General features: G+C 43.9%; 1 protein-coding gene across 1 annotated transcript; it reads right to left on the bottom strand.

Moving 5' to 3' along the window:
* Positions 1-579: 579 nt before the first annotated feature.
* si:ch211-176g6.2 (ras-associating and dilute domain-containing protein) lies at positions 580-23,953 on the bottom strand. Its single transcript, XM_042083646.1, has 16 exons — positions 23,590-23,953; positions 21,171-21,518; positions 19,989-20,221; positions 19,039-19,436; positions 16,013-16,720; positions 15,804-15,841; positions 15,433-15,641; positions 15,035-15,147; positions 7,635-7,854; positions 7,114-7,286; positions 3,876-4,020; positions 3,288-3,466; positions 2,657-3,059; positions 2,212-2,357; positions 1,011-1,150; positions 580-894 (listed from the first exon to the last, which is right to left on the bottom strand). The coding sequence occupies exons 1-16, from the start codon at positions 23,703-23,705 to the stop codon at positions 792-794; spliced, it is 3,672 nt and encodes a 1,223-aa protein (XP_041939580.1). The 5' UTR covers positions 23,706-23,953; the 3' UTR covers positions 580-791.
* Between the last annotated feature and the right edge of the window lie 334 nt (positions 23,954-24,287).

Raw genomic sequence — 24,287 nt, 5'->3', positions numbered from 1 at the left:
GTCTCAGTTTTGAAGGAGGTACATACATGATGACATTTATACCACACACAAGGTATTAGGAGAGAAGATAAACAAGCAAACAGCATTTACATTTAATCACAGTAATCCAAGAAATGTTCCAACTGTATTGTTCATGTAATCATATTTTCAGTTTTAGGTAGACATGGTTTCCACTTCATCATTTCTCTTGTAAACAATTTCATGCTGTGTTTGTGTGTGTGTACTGTACTGTTCACTGTTCCATACATGCTGCTTCGGGGGTTACAAACATGTCAACACTCAGTGCCATCAATTCCATTTTCAAAAGAGACATCTGAGACAGCTGCCCTTTCTTTTCATACTGTCACTGTTAGTGAAAGGTGTTATTTATATTCTATGGACAAGCATAGGTTGGAACAGTATTGAATGTGGTAGATAAAGACATTGATCAAGATCATTTTAACAAAGACTATTCCCCCACAACTAGGACAAAGTATGCACGCTGGTAAACAAGCTTGTCTAGACAGGCAAGGCAATATAGCAATACCGTGTCCTTAAGGCACATCAAATATTACTAAAGATTAATAATTAATTATTGTGCTCACACAAAGACCATTATTAACATGACAATCAACCAGTTGCACACACAGTACATTCATATTAAAATCATGAAAAATATTTTTGTATAAACGAGTATAAAGACATCATAAATATTTTAATGTACAATTGTTTTATGGATATATATATATATATGTATATATATATATATATATGTGTGTGTGTCATTCTGTGTCCAGCAGCCGTGGTCACTGTCAGCTTATGCAGTGGTTTGGCCCCCTGCTCCTGCCGCTCCATGTGGACCTGGCCACTAGCAGCCGTGCTTTTTCGCCGGACTGCCGAATGAGATCCCTCCCACTGGGAGAGCACATACAAAAAAAGAATAACTCTATAAAGAAAACTCTCAGTCAAACTTTGATTCATCAAACTTTGGTTTATCGAGTGGAGCCAGTGCTGAGTAATTGTTGACCTACCCGTGGTAGTCCATCCCCACTAGATTGACTCCGTTCACGGCCAGTATGCGGTCCCCTGGACACAGGCTCTGGCTCTGGGCCGCAGGGGAGCCTGGGAGGATAGACCTTATGTAAATCCCATCCACTTCCAGTGGAGTTTCCTGGACAAGAGAAGGCATCATAATAATGACACTCATAATGTGATATACTAACTCACAGATAAATCCTCTCTCTCACTACCACTGGATGTCACTGTTCATTCAATTCTATTCAGTTCTGTTCCATATGCTCTCTCTCAGGTAATTATTCGACCCACAGAGAAAGCATTCTTGGACTGTTTCGTTCAAATTTTTTTTAACCTTGGTGCTACCAAGTGAACCAGCCCGCATTTCCACTAGTCTTGAACGGAACCAATGTTGTGTGTTGAGTTCTTATGCTTTCTTTACTTGTTTTACTGCTTTACTTTGTTTTTTTATTTGTCTATGTTTATTTATTTGTCTATTTTCATCCCTAATTTACTTGAATTCATCTTTTAATCTTTTATGTCATCCCTCTAACCCTCTCATCATTCTGTCTATCTGTATTTCACCTTGTTGGCAGACTACCTGCCCAATCAAGGAGAGGGGATGACGCTATAGATTTGAAACCGAAAGAGCGGTTAGAGCAATGCCTGCAAACATCAAAACATTCAGTTGGAAAAATGCAGAAATGTATTCACAGCAAAAGTAGGCCCACATACATTGTTTCCTGACTGCCCATGCTGTTTATGTTTGTTAAGTTAAGGCGATGTAGGAAGCAACGTTAGGAATCTCAATGTAATTGGTTAGGCTGGACCAAGTCAGGCCTTTAAGTGTAATCATATGTTCTTGACTATTTACATCAGTCCTGTAGGCAGGGTAAGATGGAGCACATGCAGTAATATTACTAACAACACCAATTTATGTAGTTCCATTATGTGCCTCCAAAGTCCTTAAATATCTCTGGTAGTTCTGAGTGTACAGAACCTTATCTAACCCCATCTTACTAAAACCATACATCATGTTAATAACCATTTTAAATATTTTAAATGTGTGTTTAGGAACTGTTTTAAAACAATGGTGAATAATGGGTCTTGGAATTATTCTGAAAAATGATCTGTGGAAAATAACTCTGGTTTCAGATCAAATGAGCGTTCAGTTTCCAGAGGGGTGGGGGGGGGGGTTGCGATGCATCATCACTCAACTGTTCCATTCACCAGGGCAAGGCCCAGTCCACACACTCCCCTCCGCAGCTCCACAGCAAACACCTCATCCTCGTCTTCATCTTCATCCTCCTCCTCCTCCTCCGCCGCCACCATCTTTACTGTCTCTGCAGACGGAAAGACAGTGTCTGCCGATGGCACATGGAAAAGAGAGTTACTTTTCAAAGCAAAAGCATGGTTAAAAAAAAAAAAAAAAACATGCATCTTTGTTCCTGGCACTCTGCACTCTCGCTGCACTCTCACTCACTCTGCACTAGAAGTATTTCACAAAGCCAGAGAGTGGACTGGAAAAAAGTAGGGAATCCTTTGAGAAAATGTTACCATAAAACCACTGGATCTGATGCTGAATCATTCATATGCACGGTGCAGTGTTTGTACAGATGTGATCCAGTCCCTCAGGCGAAGAGCAGCGACTGAATGTCATTACCTTTCAAGTGTGTTCCCGTGCTGCTGTGGTTGTGGCTGGCGTTTCGGTGCTGTAGATCATTCTCCTCGTGGTGATCGGCCTTCGCCTCTGTCTCCGACAGCCGGAGGCTCTGTGGCGTGGTGGGTGGGGTGAGTGAGCAGGGTCCAGGGTCCAGCGCCAGACCTCTACTGCTGCGGTGGCGGCGGCTGAGGTTCTGAGGCTCTGCGTTCTGGACCTCCGGGCTCATCAACTTCTGGTTCAGAGGGGCTTTGCATGAGCCAGGCTCAGTGGAGCGCACCGGGCCCGGAGACAAGTCGCCACCGTCGTGATGGGGCGCCACCCGCTCCACCTGCCCAACCTCCAGCTGGGCCATGGGAAGAGACTCCATCTTGGTGACTTTGGCCTCCATGGGAACTACAGAGTCCTGGAGAGGAAAGTGGCTTATTTTACATTGCTCATTTAGCAGAGACTTTTACTCAAAGTGAAGTATAATGCAGATCCAGATTTCTCATCTGTATTCTCCATGATGGTTGCCAAACCCATGATCATTTGTTAGCATCTTGCGCTGAGGGAGTTGAGACGCTGAGAGCATATTTTTCACCAGTTCTCCTGACATTATCAGGTGCTAATGACATGAAAGGTAGTGACTAACCTGTGTGGTACCTGGGTTCATTTCCACACCACCGGGTGGAAGGCGGTTGATGACCTCCTGTAGCCTTTTGGCCTGTTCCGTCAGCTCAGCGTCTCTGACGGGACTTCTGAGCTCCAGCACGAACCCGCTGCAGGGCAGAACCAGGGGCGGATGGTTGTCCAGACTCTCCAGGATGTCCACTGCAAAATGCAGAGAAGCCGCAAAGAGGGGGGGGTGGGGGTGGGGGTAATTTAAACTTTTCATTCATGCATTTCCAAATTCACATCAGTGCTTCTGAACTTTGAGTCGACCAATTCTGGTCTGAAGTGGTATCAATGACCACAGGCAAAAAAAAGGATGAAAATAACAGAAAGATCAGGTTTCAAAGACAGAACAACCACAGCACCAACTAACATAACTTCATCGTTTTCATGACGGCACCAGCTGTTTCCGAATAAAATGTCCCAGTGGGGACTTCCTCCGTGCGGTGACCAGGCAGATTAGACTAGGCACAGCGGACCTATCTATCTGAGACTGAGCTACAGTCCGCTCCCTTTCATGAGATAAAACGAACTTGAAAGAGGCACACAAAGACAGATGGAGCCTGACCGGTTCTGAAGGCGGCCTGGGCCTCTGCAGTGCAGGGGGTCCAAGCGATGGGGCCGGCCCGACCAGGACTGTACTCCCGCAGCAGGTGGTGCAGCTGCGCTGGGTTCAGCTGGGCAAACTCATTCCGCAGGGAGCTCCAGGTGTCCTGATAAGACAGACACACACACACACACAAACAGACAGAGTCAGCCCTGATCCCAATTTTTGAAGGTACCACACCGTGAAGATGCGTTTGCATAAAACAGCATTATTAAAACTTAAACACGTACAATGTGTTTACACTGTGGGTTGAATACAGCTGATTCTGCCACAAGGTTTGTCTGAGCATTTCCTGTTCTCAGTTACAGATGGACAGAACAACCCCTGGCTCCAATGGTGCTGTGGTAAGGGGTGTGTGTTGAAGTTTGTCGGTCCATGATAAAGTATGATTAAATGTGTTACATTGTGTATTGAATGCAGATGACTTAAGACCATTAGATTTATTTGAGCATTTCCTGTTCACAGTTAATGAGGTATTCCACATGTGTTAGACAAAAAGGCAGAACCCATTTCCCATCAAAATCATAATGTGGCATTAAACAATGCCCTCCACCCATGGAGTGACGAAGTGAAGGTGAATCAGACAGCGCTGTGCATATCAGTTAATTACAGCACAGATTAAATATATAGATTGTTGTTGAAATTTAGGTCATGATTGTTGTGACATTTTCTTAATTACGCATATAGTTACATCCCTGAAGGTCATGTTTCCTGTGTAAATATCTGTAAACAAAAGAAGCAGACACCATCTTCATATGAGGTTGGTTAGTGGAGGGAACTAACTAGGCTTTACTAGCTAGATGTGCTCATTTAACACCATGAGCAAGACCTTAACTACAGCACTGATGAGGGCCACATGGCACATGAGGCTATATACTGTAGGTACATATTCGTACCGAACCGTACAGGTACAGGACGTTAGGTTCAATACAGATGTGTACCGATTGTAGTAAAAGCAGTCTTTAACAGTAATCAGTAGGTTTTTCTGTTGCTTGTGGATGTTTCAAACTCGAGTTCCCACACAAACATCTTAAACGGCGGACCGTATGTCAGGTTAGTCAATAAACGTCAGAAAAAAACCTTTGACACCTTTTCAAAATACCATTCCTGTTGTGCATCAGCAATATTGTCAGTGAATTTTAGGTTAGCAGTACCTACAGGCTTACTGTACTGAAAATCAACCGAACCATGACTTCAAAACCGAGGTGCACACTGAACTGAGATTTTTGTGTACCATCACACCCCTAGTACAGATAGTTCATCCAAAAGAAATTTGCTTGTTTCAGATATGAAGTAAATTAGGGCCCTACATATTTGTATTTTTGCATAGCAGTAGCCATTTGTATTTGTGAAATAAATGTAATCCATAAGTGACAAACAAAGCACGTTGACGCACAGGGTGTTTTCATGGTAATGCCATAATGGTCAAGGAGAAATGGAGGCATTAGGAGGCTTCAACCCTGTCTGATGGTAGTGCTAATGGAAATGGACAGTGAGTGGGAAAGCAGGAAACATCCTCCTCAAATGTTCCATTCCAGTCCTCCCGTGAGTCACCATGGCAACACCCCCCCTCCAGCCCAGAGCAAAATAGGAAATTAAACCTGGGAACAAGTATATTCTACCACTTATTACCGTCTTAATTAGAAAAACGCCAGCCTAATGCTGTGTTATGGGTGGCGTGATGGCCACAGCTAACCCCTGTTTTTGTTATTTTTTTATTTTATTTTTACGGGAAACAATAACAGGAGGGGGGAAAACATTGTTTTTGTTCAGGAAAGGATAATAGAGTTTGGGCAACAACTATGCATTGAGCAAATAAGCCTGATCATCTGCTTTCTATCCCTGTCAATATAACTCAAAATAAATGAGTACAGATGCAGTCAAAACATTTATCAAAATCAAGATGATGTATACCATCTGGAATAACATACTTTACAGAAAAACACAAAGAAAAATTGGCATATCATGGAACCCATAACACAGTAACATCATGTAACCCCAAAATTCATGAAAGCATCTTTGTGTCCCTGTGACTTAATCCTTTTGATGGACCATACTTCCTGTAAAGAGATGTGTCTAGAGATAGCAATGTGTATATGAGTGGGGGCTCTTTTGCAAAAAACGTTTGAAGCGCAGGAAATCTGCAATTTCGCTAATCTCCTACATACAGCAGACCCCAAACACATTCGGAAGATCAGCGGTGGTGGCGGTGCATTCATTCCGGTTTGTGCATTCCTGCATGCTGATGCTGAAACAATAACGTCTGGAGTGTGATGCGCATTGCTGTCTGCCGGACTTTCAAGTGTCCTCTGTGTCCGTATCAGCTGGACTGATTTGAAAAGAACGCAAGTTTTCCACATGAGAGCCTCGGAGGGAGCTGCAGTCAAGGTCAGACAAAAGCCATGGGCTGCACACATGTGCTTCGAGGAGATGTATCGTTTTTTTGATTATTCCAAAGACCCACGCTGCACTCCTTGTCTCTAGCCTGTGAGGCCTCATCTAGGTCTTATTCTTAACCCACATTGTGTATGTTTTGGATGATATCGTTACATAGTATTTCCTGTTCTGTATTCGTAATGCATAGAGGAATTAATTGTAGAGCACCTCCTCCTCAAAAGTCCAGACTGTAGCAATGGTTTAGACACAGTATGGGATGCAGAAGTTGAGTATGATGAGGACAGAAGAGTGGATGTAAGGGGAGAAGAAAAACTGAGGTAACAATCAGACAGGACGCGCTTTGCCACTTATAAAACGTGAGGTGCAATATGCTTTCTTAAAAACGAGGGCGCTTTTCCGCTTGGAGTTGAACTTTTTTCAACTTTTTTCTCGAATTGAAAAAAAGTTTAACTCAATTTGAGAAAAACGCAAGGCACTCTGGGAGCATAAGTAGCACGCAAAGCGCTCACTGCCAATAAGAAACAACGTAGAAAATGTGCAGCTCACTACAAAAAACGGCGTTCTGTCTGATAGCCCCCTAAGGAGGAAGAAAAGTCAGAGAGGTGTAGAGAGGAGAACTTTGTACAGCACTCTCCCCTCCTCAAAATCCAAGACTAAAACTCTGATTTAAACACAGCATGGTGATATATACTGTAAAGTGACAAGTGAGGAAGGAAAGAAAAATGAGGAACAAAAAAAAAGAAAGAGAGGGAGTCAAGCCAGAGAGGTGAAAAAAAGGAGGAACGCTATTAAAGAGGTTAACCTGGAGAAGATGTTCCTTTGGCGTTGCCAGGAGGTTGACCGCTGTGGAGAGCTTGCTAAGGCAGCCAAGAGCTAGTTCTCCCAGCTCCACACCATGGGCCCAGTCCATGACCAAGTCTAGGTTGGCTCGGATCTGGACACCGCGGGACCACTGGTAAAACGTCCCTCCAGAACCTGTCCAAACATGACAAGTCCTCAGAAACGCTGACATTCAAAAAGAACAGCGAGTACAATTATATACAGAACCTGATCTTTTTAGAACTTCAAATGGCGACTTCTCTATCAGAGCACACCCCCTGTCACATCAAATGTTTGATCAAATTAAGCCTCTAACACTAGGGATCGGTTACCTGTGCATGGATTAAGCCTAGTGTCCTAGACTAAAAGAAAACCAGTGAAAATCACTGAAAAATAGCTTATAGTTTAGTCAAAGACGGCAAACTAGACCATCTTTGGCTTAGTGCTTAGCTTAATTCATGTACAGGAAACTGGTCATCCCAGGTCAGGTTTCTAAAGACATACCTCTCTCCATGAGGAGGTTGAACAGGAAGGCGTTGATGAAAAAGAAGAGGTAGGCAAGCAGCTGAGAGCCAATCTCCCAGTGCACCTGGAAGTCCTTCACCAGCTGTAGCGCCCTCTGGAGGATGGTCAGGAGACTGCTGAGGTCTTCAGGCACAAGAAGCTGTCCACTCTCGGAGAAAGGGTGGCTGTCCAACACGCTCGATAGCAAAGGGTAAAGAACCTGGTCCAAAAAAAGGAAAAGGTTTTGATGAGTAAGAAGTTTTTTTATTCGGTGTCTGTAAGTACAGCAGAGAACATCCAGAAAGCAGAAACCTGAACCCAATAACCTTTTTCGGCTTAAAGGGTTCCTTGAATAAAAGGGTTCTTTAATCTAAACACTGATATGATGATGTCAGAGAATGAAACCAATTCCTTTGGAGAAAGTTAAAACGCTAAAAGGATATGACAGATTTGCTTAGTTGGGGAAAAGTTGATCACAATATCATCTCACAATGTGCATAATTTAATACATCTAAATATGTTCAGATGTATTAGACAAATTCACAGTGTCAGGATCAATGAAACGTGTACAGATGTGGGGTTTCTTCCAATTTCATTCTGATACTGAATATAGGCATATGACATGGAGAACAGTTAAACAATTACAGCGCCAAACTCCCTATGAGCTTTGTAATGGAAGCAAATGAGCATACAGTTTGTTTACTGTTTTTGTTGAGGGCACATCACTGAAGGAATTGGCTGTTAACTAGCCGACCGAGCACAATCTGTTGTCTGTTACTCTTCCCTCGAGGTTCCTACCAGTTGACCGCAGATTCCTTCAGCGCAGAACCCTCAACAAACAGTCAACATAGTGACTCTGCTCCTGAGGGGCCTATGAGAGAATGGTCCGACTAGCGCAGGGTTCTTGAGGAATGCCTCTGATAAGATTACAACTCGTGCCACTTTCTCTCCCTCCCTCTATCCTTCCCTCTCTCCATCACCCCAACCCCGCACCCCCCCCCCCCCACCCAAAATTCTTCTGCTCCCAATCGGTAGCTAGCTTTCCCCTCCAGCCCCTGACAAAAGGATGCATTTGCTTCTGTCAGTCAGACAGTCACTCCATCCATTGCAGTCACTCCATCCATTGCTCAGAGTTCATGTCCTGCCTAATTCTGCGCGGGTTCCTGTCAAGATTCATATAGTGGAGACTACTGTCACAAGTGACCGGTGTAAACTGAGGATAGAAAAACAGAGGGAGAGAGAAAGATAGACAGAGTGAGAGAAAGAGAGAGTGAGAGAGAGAGAGAGAAATAAATAAAATCAAATAAACACAGACAGTACTCTGAGTGCCAGGGGAAGGTTATAGAGGCCAACACCATGTCAACAGACATAAGTTGATATCCAAATCCATCCAATGTGTACAGCAACTCTACAGTATTTGGGAAGTGAGGAAATCACTCTCCAAATAGGAAAAGGACATTTGAGCAAACAGCTCTAATCACTTTAATCGCTCTTTCTTATCCATTATCACTAAGAGCCTCCCATTCAGCGCTACTCTGCAGATGTGAACTCATCAATGGCACTTCTGATTACCTGAATTCACAGTGTGTGTGTGTGTGTGTGTGTGTGTGTGTGTGTGTGTATATACTGTACGTGTGTAATAGAAAGAAAGTGAAAGGGCAGATAGCAATAGTCAACACAACCCAAAGCAAACAGATAGCAAATACTGTTGAGGAAAGGTTATAGAGGCCAACAGCATGTCAACACCGATGTGAAAACATTGGATGGAATTGGATGTTTACCTGTGAAAGGCTTTCATGGCAGTTAACCTATTGGGAAAGTAAGGAAATCTAAAGGACTATTTTTTGAGGTATTAAGCCTACACTTTTAATCACTTTAATTGCTAGAAACCATCATCATCGAGAAAGTCTTCCATTTAGTGCTACTCTCTAGACCTAGATGAACTCATCAATGGTAATTCTTATTACCTGAAATCACCTGTGTGTGTGTGTGTGTGTGTGTGTGACTAATCAATCATGTCTGTGAAACACAACTTTAACACATAACCAACAAAGCCTTGCAGAATTCTGGAGATCAATGCCCTGTTTAACAAAAGGCACGTGCAGCCCACCTCTAAATATAGTGGCCTGTGTGACATCCATAGAGCATGTCATGCATATGCACGCACAACCCATGAACATGGGGAGGTCAGGGAGACGAGTGTGGCTTCGTGAGAGACCCCGTCTGTGTCCACCCCATTTGGGCAACCCCCGTCCGTCTCCATCTGAAGGGTCCTTTATGGCCCCCGTGCCAAGTCGCGACAACACCAGCTTTGTTCGAGATAATTCCACCCTAGACAGAGGCTTCCAACCCCCTACACTTGGCATCCATCACCCATACCAGCATGTGTGTGTGTGTCTGAGGGTACCAGCTCTATGACCATGTCACAGCTGTGCCGAACATCACTTTTATGTCCAGTGTAATTTCAATTGATATATTGTATCTGCCATGCGTGATTACATACATCCCTAAATGTATTGGCTAAAGTGCAGTGGCAAATTTACTGTCCACTAAAGTACAGTGAAATGAGAGTCTTAACTGTGCGTGCAGTGATGAGTCACACTAGGCCGTCTCTCCTCCTCTTCAACACAGGCCAGCTCCTATTCATGGCGGGAATCTGGACTCGGAATATTGGCACTGAGCAAAAGCATTTTAACAAAAAATTGTATGTCCATGCATTGAAGACTTTATCCCTAAAAAATGCCAGCACAGCAACAAATGGGAACGTTAAGGCCATTGCATGCTGGGTATTTTTTTTGTCCAAAATTGTTACGTGACATAAATCTGACCTCACGTGTACAAGCCATCTCAAACACTTTCGTCCATCATTAAGATTTACAGAACAGATTCAATTTTCTGTATTTTTCGCATCCGTATAGCATCCGTATAGCATCCGTATAGCATCCGTATAGCATCCATATATAGCGTCAATCAATACGTGTTCCTACTGCAGCGTTCTGTAGGCCTATTTGATGAATTGAAAAAAAAAACATGCACTTATGAAATTATGGATTTTAGTGGGCAAGGACCTTTAACTGTGAGTGCAGCCATGAGTCATACTAGGCTGTCTCTCTGTTTCTGTACACAGACCAGCTCATATTCACTCAGGGGATCTGGCCTGGAAACAGTGTTCACAGAGCAAAAGCAATCTGCCCCATGGTCAGCACGCTGGTCCTCTTTTTCAGGTGAAGTTCAAAGAGCTTCTGTTGAATTAATCAGCGGGATAATCAGCACACGTGTGTGTGTGACTTTTCCCTCCAGGGAATCAAAAACCAACAAAAACACACAATCACAGTTTTTTTTATATGTTCCTGGCAGGTGTTTCCTTTGCTGATAGATAGGATGGTATAAAAAAAATCCCCTACATCATTCTCTCATCTTGTTTTCTGTTATTTTAGCTTTTCAAATGAAACAAGGTCCACTTCTGTTTGTTTTTTAACCAAAAAGTCAAGCGGGGGGGGGGAAAAACGCATTCGCTTTTGAAAACATGGTCAAATGTGTTTTGGTGAGATCTGGGAGGAACAACGACTGGCATTCAGTTCATATCGTCCGCCATGGCCCCAAAACCCCTCCCCCCCAAAAAAACACACTCCGCTCGACCAATCTGCTGAATAAACAACCTTGTCAGTCTTCTCTACAACGTGTCTCTTCAGCTACCTTTCTGAAGCTTGGCCTACATGGAGTAAGGATTAACCTCGAGAACCTCCCACTGAGTCTTTAAAAGCTCAAGAACACAGACAGGCATTGCTCTTTTATACAATAACAGTCAACAGCAACACCAGTTGACATTTGCTACTCTCTTACCGTAATTTCCCAACTATTAGCCACGGCTTACACATTGAATTTGCAAAATTTCTTCAGCTATGAGGTTAATACATGGGGGCAGTTAATATGGTATGGTTTTGTTTCTTTTAACTTGCATAAAACACTGTCCTGCGGCTTATACACAATGTGGCTAATATACAGGAAATTACTGTATGAATTTCCTACAAATACCCAACATCCATCCATCACTTCTGCCCTTCCATATGTTTTCATGGAAGAGTTGGGTTATCCATGTATTGGTAGAACACATGGCAACCCATGTGAAATCAGCATATAGTCAGCACTGTAAGAATCAGTATCTACAAGTCACACATATTATGGCATACAGAGAGAAAGCATTCATATCTGCCTGTGCACCTGCCACTGAACCCAGGGGCGCCGCTTGGGGGGGTAAGGATGATTCTATTGGGGGGCCCAGAATTATTGTCTGTCATAGGGCCCAAATTATCTAGCAGCGCCCCTGACTGAACCCATCTGTGTGCTGCAGCTGATGGCCACTGTCTCGCCTCCCTTCTTCAATGTGACAAATTCTTCACATCACGGCCTGCAGATTGGCTGCCGGGGCTTTAACAAGCAGACGACTCAGATAGAGGAGACATAAGAACTATTTACATTTTTTAAAGGTAAAAGCTGGGTGAGATAAAAGCCAGACATGCCACAGGCAGGGAAGAGTATTCACTGAAAACAACTGGGAGGGTGACACCATGTAACCAAATATGGCTTTTTAGAACTGAAGTCCAAATATTATTTTGAAGCTGAGTCCTGATATCACTTATCTATAGCCCGATATGTAAACATGTCCATGAACATATGTCCCTGTGTACAATGAGTTCAGAGATCTAATGCAAATATTATTCACTACCAGTTAAACAGAAATAGCCTGAATTTGCTATAGGGATTACTCTGCAAAGCACATCCAATGGCAGTAAATCATTTTAGGAGGAGAAGGTGTGGTCTGACTCAGTGAATGAATCAAGACTAGCAAGAGACACCTCTGCATACAGTCGGACGGATTGTTGGGGTGCCCTGAATGAACAATTTTAAATACTTGCCCGAAGGATTTATACACGGGGGCCTTAAATCCAGCTATTAAAGTAATGGTTTTCTCATGGCCAGCTGTCAGACAATGCAGCCATTTTACTTGAGGACTATTGAAAACAGACGGCACTACAGACGCGTCATGAAAACCACGACTACCAAAACCCATCCCAGAACCACAACATAATACCACCGCCACTGCTGCCCCATTCCACGGCAGTGAAACTGAATCACTCAGTGACCTGATTTCATAACCGAGGCAGCTTTTTCCTCCAGTGGATGTGAATGGGAGGTGGTGGGATTTTGTGAAACACTTTTGTGCAATACCCAGAGGCAGAATCTGCAGAGTGAAATGAGTCTGTTTATGATCCATGATTACACCATACTTGTTAATTTCACCATGGCAATGACATAATTATCTTCTCAATGCTATTGCTCATTTCTTGCTGACAAAAATGCATCTACAACAGCCTATAACCCACCTCCTGACGACTCATAAAAGAGAATGAATAGCCATTATAACCGCACATCCTAACACAACTTTACTGGGACAACTTCTTTTCTTTTATGAGTGCTTCTTCTTGAATCTTGATTACTTTGGCTAACCAAATCCAAATCCTAATGTGCTGATGGTGTTTTACTTGATCAGACCACAAAACCAAGTGCAGTCTTTTTTTTCTAAAGCTTTTTCGAGGTCACAATTTCCATGGTTTTGAAAAGCATGATATTCTGGTCTGAATTCGCTGGTCCATTCAACACTGAATAGACTCTCATGCTGTCCATTATGTCCACTGGACACTGTACATGATTCACTTGGCTTGAGCATTTCAGAGTGACTGACCACTATACCACCAGAAACATTGGATCGAAAATCTAGTTGGGGATTATTCATAATTGTGTGTGTGTGTGTGTGTGTGTGTGTGTCCAGTAGGCCCTCATTAAACGTGATTGAGGCCAGTTGACTTTCCAGAGGCAGTGCCTGACAGTGACGCTGCCCTGCTCGGCTCCCGCTGGGGGCTAGAGAGAGAGATGCCTGGCTTTCCAAACCCACTTCCTTCCTGGACAGGAAACAGACGTCAAGGATGCCCCCGTCTGAACAAAGACAGATGAGCAACTCCACATGTGGCCAGTGTCCAATCTGGACACCAGGCACAGGTCTGCGTCACTATCTCTGTCCACGCTGGCTGCAGTGCCGTTATCACGGCCACCAAAGGACAGTGCTACTGCTTGGGTCAGTCCCAATTAACTCCTCATGTGGAGTGCCCCATGGTTCCCTTTGTTTAACCCATTCGCGCCGGATGCTGCACACGACGCAGCATTGAATCTCCCGCTGGTTGCTGCGTAGCTTTTTATTTCATGTTTCTAGGTGCTACAGAGGCTTAGATTTTAAATTTTGGTAGACGTTGACAATTTTTAGTATTTTTTCAGAAAACCCTCAGGAAATAAGGTTATTTAGTCTAGAATGCCATAGGATTCTATAGGCGTTTTTAGCAGGCATTTTAGGAGTAAATGTTTTAACACAGAATTACAGGCAAGCCTGTAAGCATTTTTAAATCCCCAAATGTACCTGAAAACTCTTGATGGTCCAAAGTCTAAATAGGCAACACTGCCACCCTGCTCTATCAACACTGTGTCTTGTGCCACATGAGAGACTCCTGTGGCATGTGAAATCAGTTGTTTCAGTTATAAAATTAAATCTCACTTGTTCTTCATGCTGTTTATTTTATCCTTTTTTTGTCTTTCACCTACATGAAGTACAGGTTCAGAAAGTGATTCGGAAAGTTACTGGGCTGCTGAGGTGGCAGCGAGAATGAGTTTGCACTTGTACTTGTGATGAAAGGTATTTCCTGCATCAGTGCACCATGGCATTACAAAGGAAGGTGATAGGAAGGCAACGGGGAAGGAGCTTTGCCCTGAACTTCAGACAGCTCTCCTGGGTCTGGGTAAAATGACTCAGAAGTCATTTATAATCTTATTCTAATCAAAAATGTTATTCTGCTCAGTCAAAGTTGCCCTGTATACCTGACTAGGATACAGGTGTATCTAATTCAAACAGCAACCCTTAAGTGTCTACTGAGAAGAGAACTGGGGAACTAGACTCAACAGGAACCGTGCCAGAACATCTTGGTAGCTGAGACAGTTTAGAGTTTCCTTTGGCTAGTCTTACTGTACTTAGTTATGTTTGGCTCCCTAAAGCCATATGTCTCACAACAAAAACCCTTGTCCCTCAGTTTCCATGTTAGAGAAACCGCATAAACAGTGTCTGGACAGTGATACCTCAGTCCAGGCTACATACCAGACATCAGGCTGAACTTTTAAGGCAAATGTCCTACATGTTGTGTAAAAAGATACAATCAACTTCACATTCATAATACAATTCAAGAAAGGAACACCACTCTCAAAGTAGTGTCTCAAAAATGGGGGGGAAATGTACATATAACAGTGCTTACAAGTTCCGATTCGGAGAAACCAGGTCATTAGAGAATTGTCGGACTGACCTTGGTGAGGTAATAGACACACTGCTGAAACGTAAACATAATGACCTCCTCCAGGACCGTCATGGCCTCCTCACTGGCTGGACGCACGGCAGACAAACGCATCTCCAGCAGTGCTAGCATCACGATCAAACATAAGCAGACATAAGCCACACATATTAATGGCCTTCATTCATTATACAACGTCCCCTACAGCACAAATTCTCTATTATTTTTTTATTTTTTATAAAAGATCAGTGCATCTTTGTGTGTGAATTCAGAATTCAAGAAGCATAGCCTTGGAAAAGCATAAGGCTATGTTCAGTTTTATTTAACCCTAGCAAATAAGCATGTTTACATACCGGTATATTAAAATACCGCATAACATTTAACATGAATGGAGAGGAGTCTCAAGGCTTTACCAATATGCTCCTCCTCCTCATCTTCCTCCCTGTAATCCTCCTCCTCATCAGATATCAGGCCATGCAGGAGCAGAGGCACTTCCTGCTGGATGAAATGCAGCAGCTCGATGGAGTTTGCCATCCACAGGACCAATGGCTGCAGGCCTGGGACCAGTTTATCAATAGTCAGCGGCTGCAGTTCTTCTGGGTCTTGACTACTAGCACTGGCCCTGGAACAGCAGTCAAGGAAGATGAGTTATTCATGGTCAAATACTGTATCTTTCTCTTATTATGCTCTAAAGAGATATTGAACCTTACAAAAATACAGAGATATGACTTTTAATGGTGATAATCCTGTAAGTAATTAGGAGAAATAACAAGCTGCATCTCACATTTCTGGCTGGACAGCAGCAAGCTCCTTTGCACATTGCTGTAATGAGGCAAATGAGAAGACTGTGGTTAAAAAATGAGAAGTATTGACATAAATAATAAAAAAAGGCTCATTAAAAACATATACAACAAGCCTCAATTAACCATGACTGTCGAGGCTATAAAACAATAATGAGATTAAATCTATTTTTTACCAACGGAGAAAACCTACCCATACTGTCGTCTGGACCTCACTGGCGATGCGCAAAAGAAGTTTCCGGAGGCCGGCTGTGCTGAAGTGTGTGGCCGACCGCTGGAGACAGAGGCACAGCAGGAGAGCCGGCGTCAGTTTGGGCTCTCCATCACGTCCAGGCACCACCGAAAAAACTTCCCTCAGAACGCTCTCCTCGTGCTCCGAGTCGTAGACTAAGGAGAGCTCCTGGCCTTCAAAACCCTTCAGACAGGGCAAGAGATCATCAGCCTTCTCCCTCGGTCTCCTGGAGGGGATCGTCCTGGACGAGACGCAGGTGGTGCACAGCGGCTCCGCGAGCGGCGACTCGGGCATCTGCGCTGAGATCAGTTCGGAGTAAGGTAGCAGGCCTTCGGCAGTGGTGGGATCTTTGAACATGAAAAGGTAGTACTCGCCCAGGCCCAGGAGGTCACCGTTGCGCAGCGAGGCTTCCTGAGTAACACTGACGCCGTTCCTCTTGACCACAGCTCCCTGGAAGGGCTTCACGGAGGTAGTGCAAGGCCCTTTACCATTCTCCTTTCCTGGGGGTGAAGAATCGGGCTGCAGACGATGGATGCCACAGTGCTGAGGCGCAATGTCTGGGGCCCAGAGTGAAAAGTCCGCTGCCGGGGACTCTTTCTCACCAACAGCTGCATTGGCACTGTGGCCAAACACAGTGCTTTCCCCGTTAATTGGATAAATAATGAAGTCCTGGGTAGAGAGAAAAAATATGGATCGTGAGAAAAAAATTACAATTTGACCTCATCACACAGCTCCAGCCTAAAATCTCATTTTCCAAGAAACAACAAATAAATCTCCTTTTAGACATGAGGCTAAGAGCACTAAAATATTCTCATAACATTGTATTCACTGAAATTGCATCAAATATGAACCCCTAATACAGAAGACATTTATTTTACCCACTCTGCAAGTTTAATCATTTCTAAACAGTTTAAGATCTTAGGCGGCTGACACTGATCTGTGACTGGTTCTGAGGACAACCACCAAATAACAGAGAGTGGCACTCACGAGTGAAACTGATTATTATTTCAACTCTGCAAGAGACTCGAGTGTAGAGGTGCCCGTCTGGACCAGCTGAATAGAATCAGTGTTCCGAGAAACCAAGCACAACGTTTTGTGTCGAGTCACTTGAGAGTGGAGTAGACTGGGGATTGGGGGATAGAGAAACGGTGAACATTGTTGCCCTATGGCCATGTCCAGGTTACACATATCGTAGTCCAAGTTCAATTTCAGAACGGACATGTTTACAAAAGGCGTTGTGCCAGAACTAGCAGAACCCCCCCCCAACCTAGACCAGAGCAGTGCTACCTAGCTGGTCCATAAGAACCTGAGAAGTACCCAGAGATCTCAGTCTAGAACCTCCTAAGTCCTTGCTAAGATCTGGAGTTCCCCTGCATTGGTTTCCATTGTAGCCACAATAGGAAGCTATTAGCTGTTAGCCGTTAGCCTCTTTTAGATTAGGTCCAGAGACTAAAGTGTGTACAAGTTAGCAGACCACAGTGCCACAGTGCCATAAGGTCAACAAGACTCCAGCCAAATGTTTTATTAGTCATTCAAAAGGCAGTGCTCTCCGGGATAACCTTATAGGGTGGACCCCGTGGGCCATAGAAATCAACAGATGACAGCACAACCTCCAACAAAAACATAATGATCATCATTCCAGGCAGAGGAATTGTAATTTAGTTAAGGTTACAGGAATATGTTGATATACTTGAGTGACTGCTGAACACTGTTTTTAAGGCTTGCTGTACTTAATCTCTTCCCATTTTTAAATATGATGGAATACAATCTGTATTTGTGAAGGTCTACCTCATATTTTTGTAATGAGAGCAATACATGCTTGACAGTGGTGATTCTTTTTCTGCACAAAAACAATTCTGTTTAATGTAACACCAAAGAGTGGCAGCACCGGAATTCTTATTTTATGTTGGTAAAATGCATGTTGCATGTTAACAAATTCATTCCCTCAGTGGTGTTCCAGATCATGCAAAAACGGCTTAGGAGTGTGTGTGTGTGTGTGTGTGTGTGTGTGTGTGTGTGTGTGTGTGTGGGCATAATCGTTCATTGGTCAGCTCTAATCTGCCAGGAAACAAGCCCACCCTCTGAGTGTGGTGCCCTGTACACACCACTTCCTGGACTGTGTTTTTACCCAGCTTATTTCTGCACACATGGGCATTTTCGGGAGATTTTCACCACCACCCCACCCCCCTCAAATGCTCTCTCTCTCTCTCTCTCTCTCTCTCTCTCTCTCTCCGTCTCTCTCTCTTTCTCTCTCTCTTTCTCTCTCTCTCTGTATTTCAAACGGGATCAAAATGATGAGAACCCTGTACATAGTGCAAAGGACACTAAACAGTCCACAGTGGACAGTGTGCACTATATAAGATCATTAAATGTGTGCTTTTATGGAAATTACACTCAACTCAACAAGTAGCAACAGATAATGTTGCCTTCTTATCTGGAAAAGGGTCTAAGCTTTATTCTGCAACTGCAACAAATCTGGATATTACACAAATTTAGCAGACTAGCCTCCATGTTGTGCGATAAGTGGACTTTAAAGCCTGTGATAAGCGAAGCGTTATCACTCTCTACCAGAAGGCAGCTCTGGAAACCACTGGCCCCATCTTTTTTTCCATGCTATCTGAGGGCTGCCAGTATCACAATATGGAGCTTTGATAAAAATCTTCACACCAGAAATTCCAAACCAACAGTAGCACTATTGTTTGTTGGTACTGACAGTGACAGGCAAGATATAGCAGGAGACAGAGCAGGATAGCAAGCAAGAGAGAGAGAGAGAGAGAGAGAGAGAGAGAGATAGAGAGAGAGAGAAAGAGAGAGGGAGAGGGAAAGAGAGAGAAGAGAAAGAGAGAGAGGGAGAATGAGAGAAAGAGGTAGAGGTAGAGAGAGAGATCAAGGAAAGCTTGGATGAATGGATGGAGGGTTGGTTGGAGGGAGGGAGAGAAAGACGGAGAAGGAGTGGTATAGAGCATATAGTGGTATAGTCCTCTTACCTGTCTGGCGCTGTAGCCCTGCAGAAGCAGGAAGTAGGGGAAGTCGAAGGGTGGGTGAATGAAGTACTGTGTGCCGTTGTCGTCACTGCTCTCCGTCTCCTCCCGCTCGTGACTGGGACAGTGGGCAGCTTTGTAGGCCTCCTCGGCCCCGGCTCCGGCACCCCGCGACGCAGACGGGCTGCTCTCCCCCGGGTCCACCTCGAACTCGCAGGGGCTGCTGGGGCTGTCGGGGCTGCCGTCGGGGCTCTCGGGTTCCTCGGCCACGATGTCCGCCTCGCTCCGGCTCCTCCACAGCGCCTGGCCGCTGTCAGTCTGGCTCCGGTGCCGCATCATGTCCAGGAAGACGGACTTCCCCCGCGAGCGGGTCTTCTGCAGCTTACGGGCCTGGGCATTGAGGCCTCAAAAAAAGAGGGGAACGAAAACGGTGAACAAGCCAACATTTCTAGCAGAGGAAACAGGACTTGTAATGGTAGTGTAATATGCAGCTCTTGCCTCTTTTTTTAAGTACAGTTTAATAGTAGTGTCCATGTTTCAAGCCACAGATTCAATTCAGATTGAGGAATTTTTTTAAGCTCTGTTGACCCACATTCAACAGAAAGCAACTGAAGACTGGAGAAAACTCTTAAGGGAGTTCTCCTTCAGAGTAAGTAAGTACTGACCATGACCCAGGTCAACAGGGGTGTGAGGACGAACATGAGCATGCAGTAAGCACCACTGGAAGGACAAACCATAAAGTGCAAGTTGGTTGACATAAAAAGCAAGAGACCATGTCCAAGGTTTATATAGACTTAAAAGTCTGTAGTCCATGTTGTTTGAGCTCAAAAGATAGCAACCACTTTGAAGTACCCCAAGCACACACAAAAAGCTTAAAACCTACGCGGGGGTCTGAAGTTGTTGTTGTTGTTGTCATTGTTGTTGTTGGCAGTGGTGTTTACAAGATGCTATCTTACCTGCGGTGACAGTGTCCTTCTCTTTGGAAGTTCTCTCCTCCACACTGGCACGCTTCTGAATCTCGAAGCGGCGTGCATAGCCTTCTCTGGGTTTCCATAACGACTGCAGCAGAAGTGGCTTCTCATTGTCACTTACGACACGGAGGCACTCTGTCCTCCACTGATGGTCCCCAATGCAGCCAATCACATCGCAGAGCACATAGGAATCAGCATCCGTTTTGCTCAGACAGTATCTACGTGATAGGATCATAAAATTGGGTAGCAATGACTCAATCCTCTGTGTTCAATTAACATATCTATTCGAATATGACATATGAGCTGCAAAAAAATAGGTCATTGGCTTGAATGGAGCATTTCCATAAAAGTTGAATGGGAACAGCTGTGCTTGATCATATTGTTTCTTTCACTGGTGAGGGAATTTATATGCAGATTCCAGCCATTGTTTTCTAAGAAAAGGCATGATTTACTCAGTTCTGGTGCAAAATCCTCATCGTGTGGAGTCTGACACAGTAAATCCACCCCTGTCCACGCAACAGCTCATGACCTCCAAAGCAGTGGGGAGACCTGAACAGTATGCGTCTGAATGTATAATTCCTTCTGATTCATTCATACAGGCTATTAGAGCAACAAAGACAGCCACTAGCCACCAGTCTGACATGGTCACTTCTCTTTCTCTTTGCCCAGGGGGAAATATGTCAGAACAATCCTATTTAATATCTTGTCACATCGCATGAAAAGAAGGAAGGAATTTTGAGTCCAAGATGTATGGCCCTCGCCAGCATGGTTAACATTCCCAGAGGAATTTCTAATTGCTATGCTGTTGTTTTCGCCATTTCAGCATCAAAATGAGGCTTGTGCCCACATACATTTAACATCACAATACATCTCTGTCCCAAGCGTCTTAGTTGTTTTTCTCTCAGTTTTCTCCCCTCAAAATGCTATTAAACAACATCCAGGAAAAGATCTTCTGGGTTTTTTTGTTCCAGACATTTGAAAGGTTTTTTATACACTCTAGCCTGTGTTCACTTTAAAGACAGTCAGGGAATAGTTCCACTTCATCTCTTCACTCTACGGTGAATTCAGAAGCCTAACAACCTGAACGCTGAAACAACCCATGAAAGAAGCCCATGTTGGAGGCACATGAAAGAGATTTGAAGCCCATTCAAATAACAAAAGTCTCACCTCTCAAGTGCCTCTTTGACCAGCTCCCTGGCACTGGAGTGGGTCGTGGCCAGCACACTCTTGTAGTTGGCCCCCTCACAGATCTCATTGCCAAAAATCTTCAGTATGCCCGGCGCTGTCACGTGATTGGACAGCTCGGCGGGGTCGTCGGCCACCAGGTTCTCCTCCCCGGTCACGGTGGTGCCGCTGGCCATGCCGTCCCCCCGGCCCAACGTAGAGACGCTGCGGCTGAAGACGGCTGACAGCCGGTGCCGGTGCTGGCGGATCCTGCTCTTGGCCGGCTGCCGGTGGTGACCAGTGCTCTCTGCCTCCGGTCTGCTGCCGCTGTTGCTGCTGCACGAGCTGGCCCTGCTGAGACAAGGGGAGTGTGGGAGGCTGGGTGGCTTCGCGGGGGGAAGCACTCTGATGCTAATTGAGCCGGTCACACTGACAGTAATGCCTACTGACTGGCTCCACACTCTCCTTAGAGGGGTCCTAGTTCTAACAGAGCTACAACTACAATTCTTCTATGCACTGGACGATACTCCCACTGGAACTTTTTTATGAACAAAAAAAAAACCGAGACAGAACTTTTCTTGGAACAGGTGCTCTTTTGTGCCTTGCCGTGCTCGCTTTCTGAATAAATCAAAGAATAAACTTCAGATTATTTCTGAGCAATCCACTAATCTTCTTACCACTTAGCTCAGTGTGGGACAAGAGTTCTTTTTTCTTTTTCTTAAACCCCCTTCATTCTTTGTGTGCCACTGCATTAGCCGAAAACCCTTCCCCTTTATATTGAACATCCATGACATTTCTTCCCTTGCCAATAGACATTAACGTCTTATCTGCTTGATAATTGTTATCAAAATTCTTAACTGTGTATAGTTCAGTGCCTTGAGACCTCTCTAAGGACTTGGTCAGATGATTTTTGTCAATTAGATGCTGTTATTTTGAATGGCCAATCTGTAAAAGAAACTGCCAAATGTGGTGCAAGACAATAATCATTGTCAGTTGCAAACACTGGTTTCAGTCAATAAAATCAGGCCTGTGAAAGGTGTGTAATAAGCCCACGTTTACAGTGATTTTAGAATATAAGGCTTTGTTGGACTTAAGTCCCTAAAATCGCATTTGGTTGTGGAGCATTTGTATATGTCCTTGCTGGGCCTTTTGCTTTTCTAAAACCGTTATCATATACTTCAGAAGCATTTCAGATTCACAAAGTTAATTCTTAGAAATATAAGTGCAATGTTTCTTTAATTGTTTTCTGTCAGGATGTAGACCTATGTGAGTGTACACATCTTTGGTAAAGAATATGCTGTAGGAGAGTAAAGGCATGTAATTTTCAACTCCAACTAACCTTTAACCAAGGGGTAACTTAACATTCACTTAATTCATCACCTTTCACCTAAACATCTGGATGTTGTGCATTCATATGCTGGACATTTTCTTCATTATTTCTGCAGTGTCACCTGAGGCAAACACTCAACTCCTGTTGTTATCCTACAGTAACCGTTTCTCCCCACAGCAAAGGTAGCTGTGAGGGAAACGTCTCCTGCTTTCTTCACTCTATGGCTCTGACTCTACCCATACGGAGCAGTAAGCTGGGTTTCCATCCAAGTTAGGCAGTTTAACAATTCGAATAAGAATTCCTGACTAGAAACACTTTAAATGCGCAATCTCAATCTTCCAATGCGCATAGAAATTCGATTCGCTAAAGAGAATTGACTCTCGATTCGCATTTGGTATAACACGATTAAATGTATGGACACAATGCTTTTTACCTATTTCTACCTGCATGTTGCTCTGACGATCTTTTTGATCCCACCGATCAGAATGTAACTGAATCGAATTGAATTTTAACTGGCATAGCCCAACCATAGACTGTAGAGCCTAACACAGAGGCTGGAAACGCACATGCGCAACATCTTGAGCCGAATTATTTTCATAGATAGATAGATACTTTATTGATCCCCAGGGGAAATTCAAGAATTCATGAATGAGCAATGCGCATAGAATGGAAATATGGCGCTTCCTCCTCATTAATTAGAGAGATCATTGTAAGAAGCTAGAACCTGTCTGCTGAGCACGGGAAACATTTCTTTACATATTTTCGATCGGCTATGTGAGGTAGTTAGTTACATTAGGCATACAATCACAATTTGTACGAAATATTTTTTTAACCAAAACACCACATAAGTATAGGTGGGTGATGATGAAAACGGGTTTAAAAGAACACACATGCAGTCTTGCAATTAGAAAACAAAAGTTTGAAGTGATCTGAAGCAACGATGTGCTCAATGGGAATTATTCAAGTTCACATGTTATTCTTCCCTAATTCTTTCTCTAAATCTTTTCAATTGTCAATCCACAAAAGCACTTTACCGATCGTGATTTAAAAAAGCATAGCCTACAGATTGTGCAAACTTATGAGGCTACTCACTGAACTGATCCATTGCTCTGTTTTCTTCCGAGCTTCCCAAAACTGAGCTTGCGGAGGCTCACAGGTGATACAACCGTTGCCTTAGATGTTCCCAAGACTCGTTCCTCTGAGGTCATGCTTTGGATCGGACTGGCCTACTCCTCGCGAAGGTGCCGCTACTTTTGATGCCACTAATAACTTTTGCTAGCTGCGCATTCATTAATTTCATGAGGTTGCACTGGGATGCTCTGTGCAGATCGCTGTATTACACTCGAAAAAGCATATGTCACTGTATCTTAGTAGTCGACCTCTTATAGGCTTACCATGAAATCTGTCATCTGCATGTGAGCACGGGTGTTCATGCATTTTCAAAATCCCAAAAACTTGACATTCCACGCGTCATTGGTAATGACGTAGCCCACCTGAGTGTAACGTTACATTCAGAGGGATGGGTCTGAGTGATAATTTTCACGGGTCTCAGTTCTCTATGCTATGTAAAGGAAGACTACATTGGATCCTCACGCTGAAAGAACTGTAGTGTCCTTTGAGTGCAACTTCAAGACAAAGACAGCATGTTTTACCGATATGGAAGTGGTGCCTTGCACTTTCAGCCACTAATCATTTACAAAATGTTGCGGTTTTGCCACATCTCCCTCAAATATGTGAAACAGCTGGTTAACTTTATGTCCAGTATATCTTCTATTACACAGGAGTCTGCT

The sequence above is a fragment of the Alosa sapidissima genome, chromosome 24 (assembly GCF_018492685.1).
Source record: "Alosa sapidissima isolate fAloSap1 chromosome 24, fAloSap1.pri, whole genome shotgun sequence".
In the NCBI taxonomy this organism is placed as follows: Eukaryota; Metazoa; Chordata; class Actinopteri; order Clupeiformes; family Clupeidae; genus Alosa; species Alosa sapidissima.
This window is presented reverse-complemented; position numbering and strand designations above follow the sequence as displayed.

Coding starts and splice junctions, on each gene's coding strand:
- si:ch211-176g6.2 (XM_042083646.1), bottom strand. CDS start 23,705: ATGACCTCAGAGGAACGAGTCTTGGGAACATCTAAGGCAACGGTTGTA. Junction 7,855..15,034: donor GTGTCTATTACCTCACCAAG/GTCAGTCCGACA, acceptor TTTTTGGACCAG/GTTCTTTACCCTTTGCTATC. Junction 895..1,010: donor GTGGGGATGGACTACCACGG/GTAGGTCAACAA, acceptor GTGCTCTCCCAG/TGGGAGGGATCTCATTCGGC.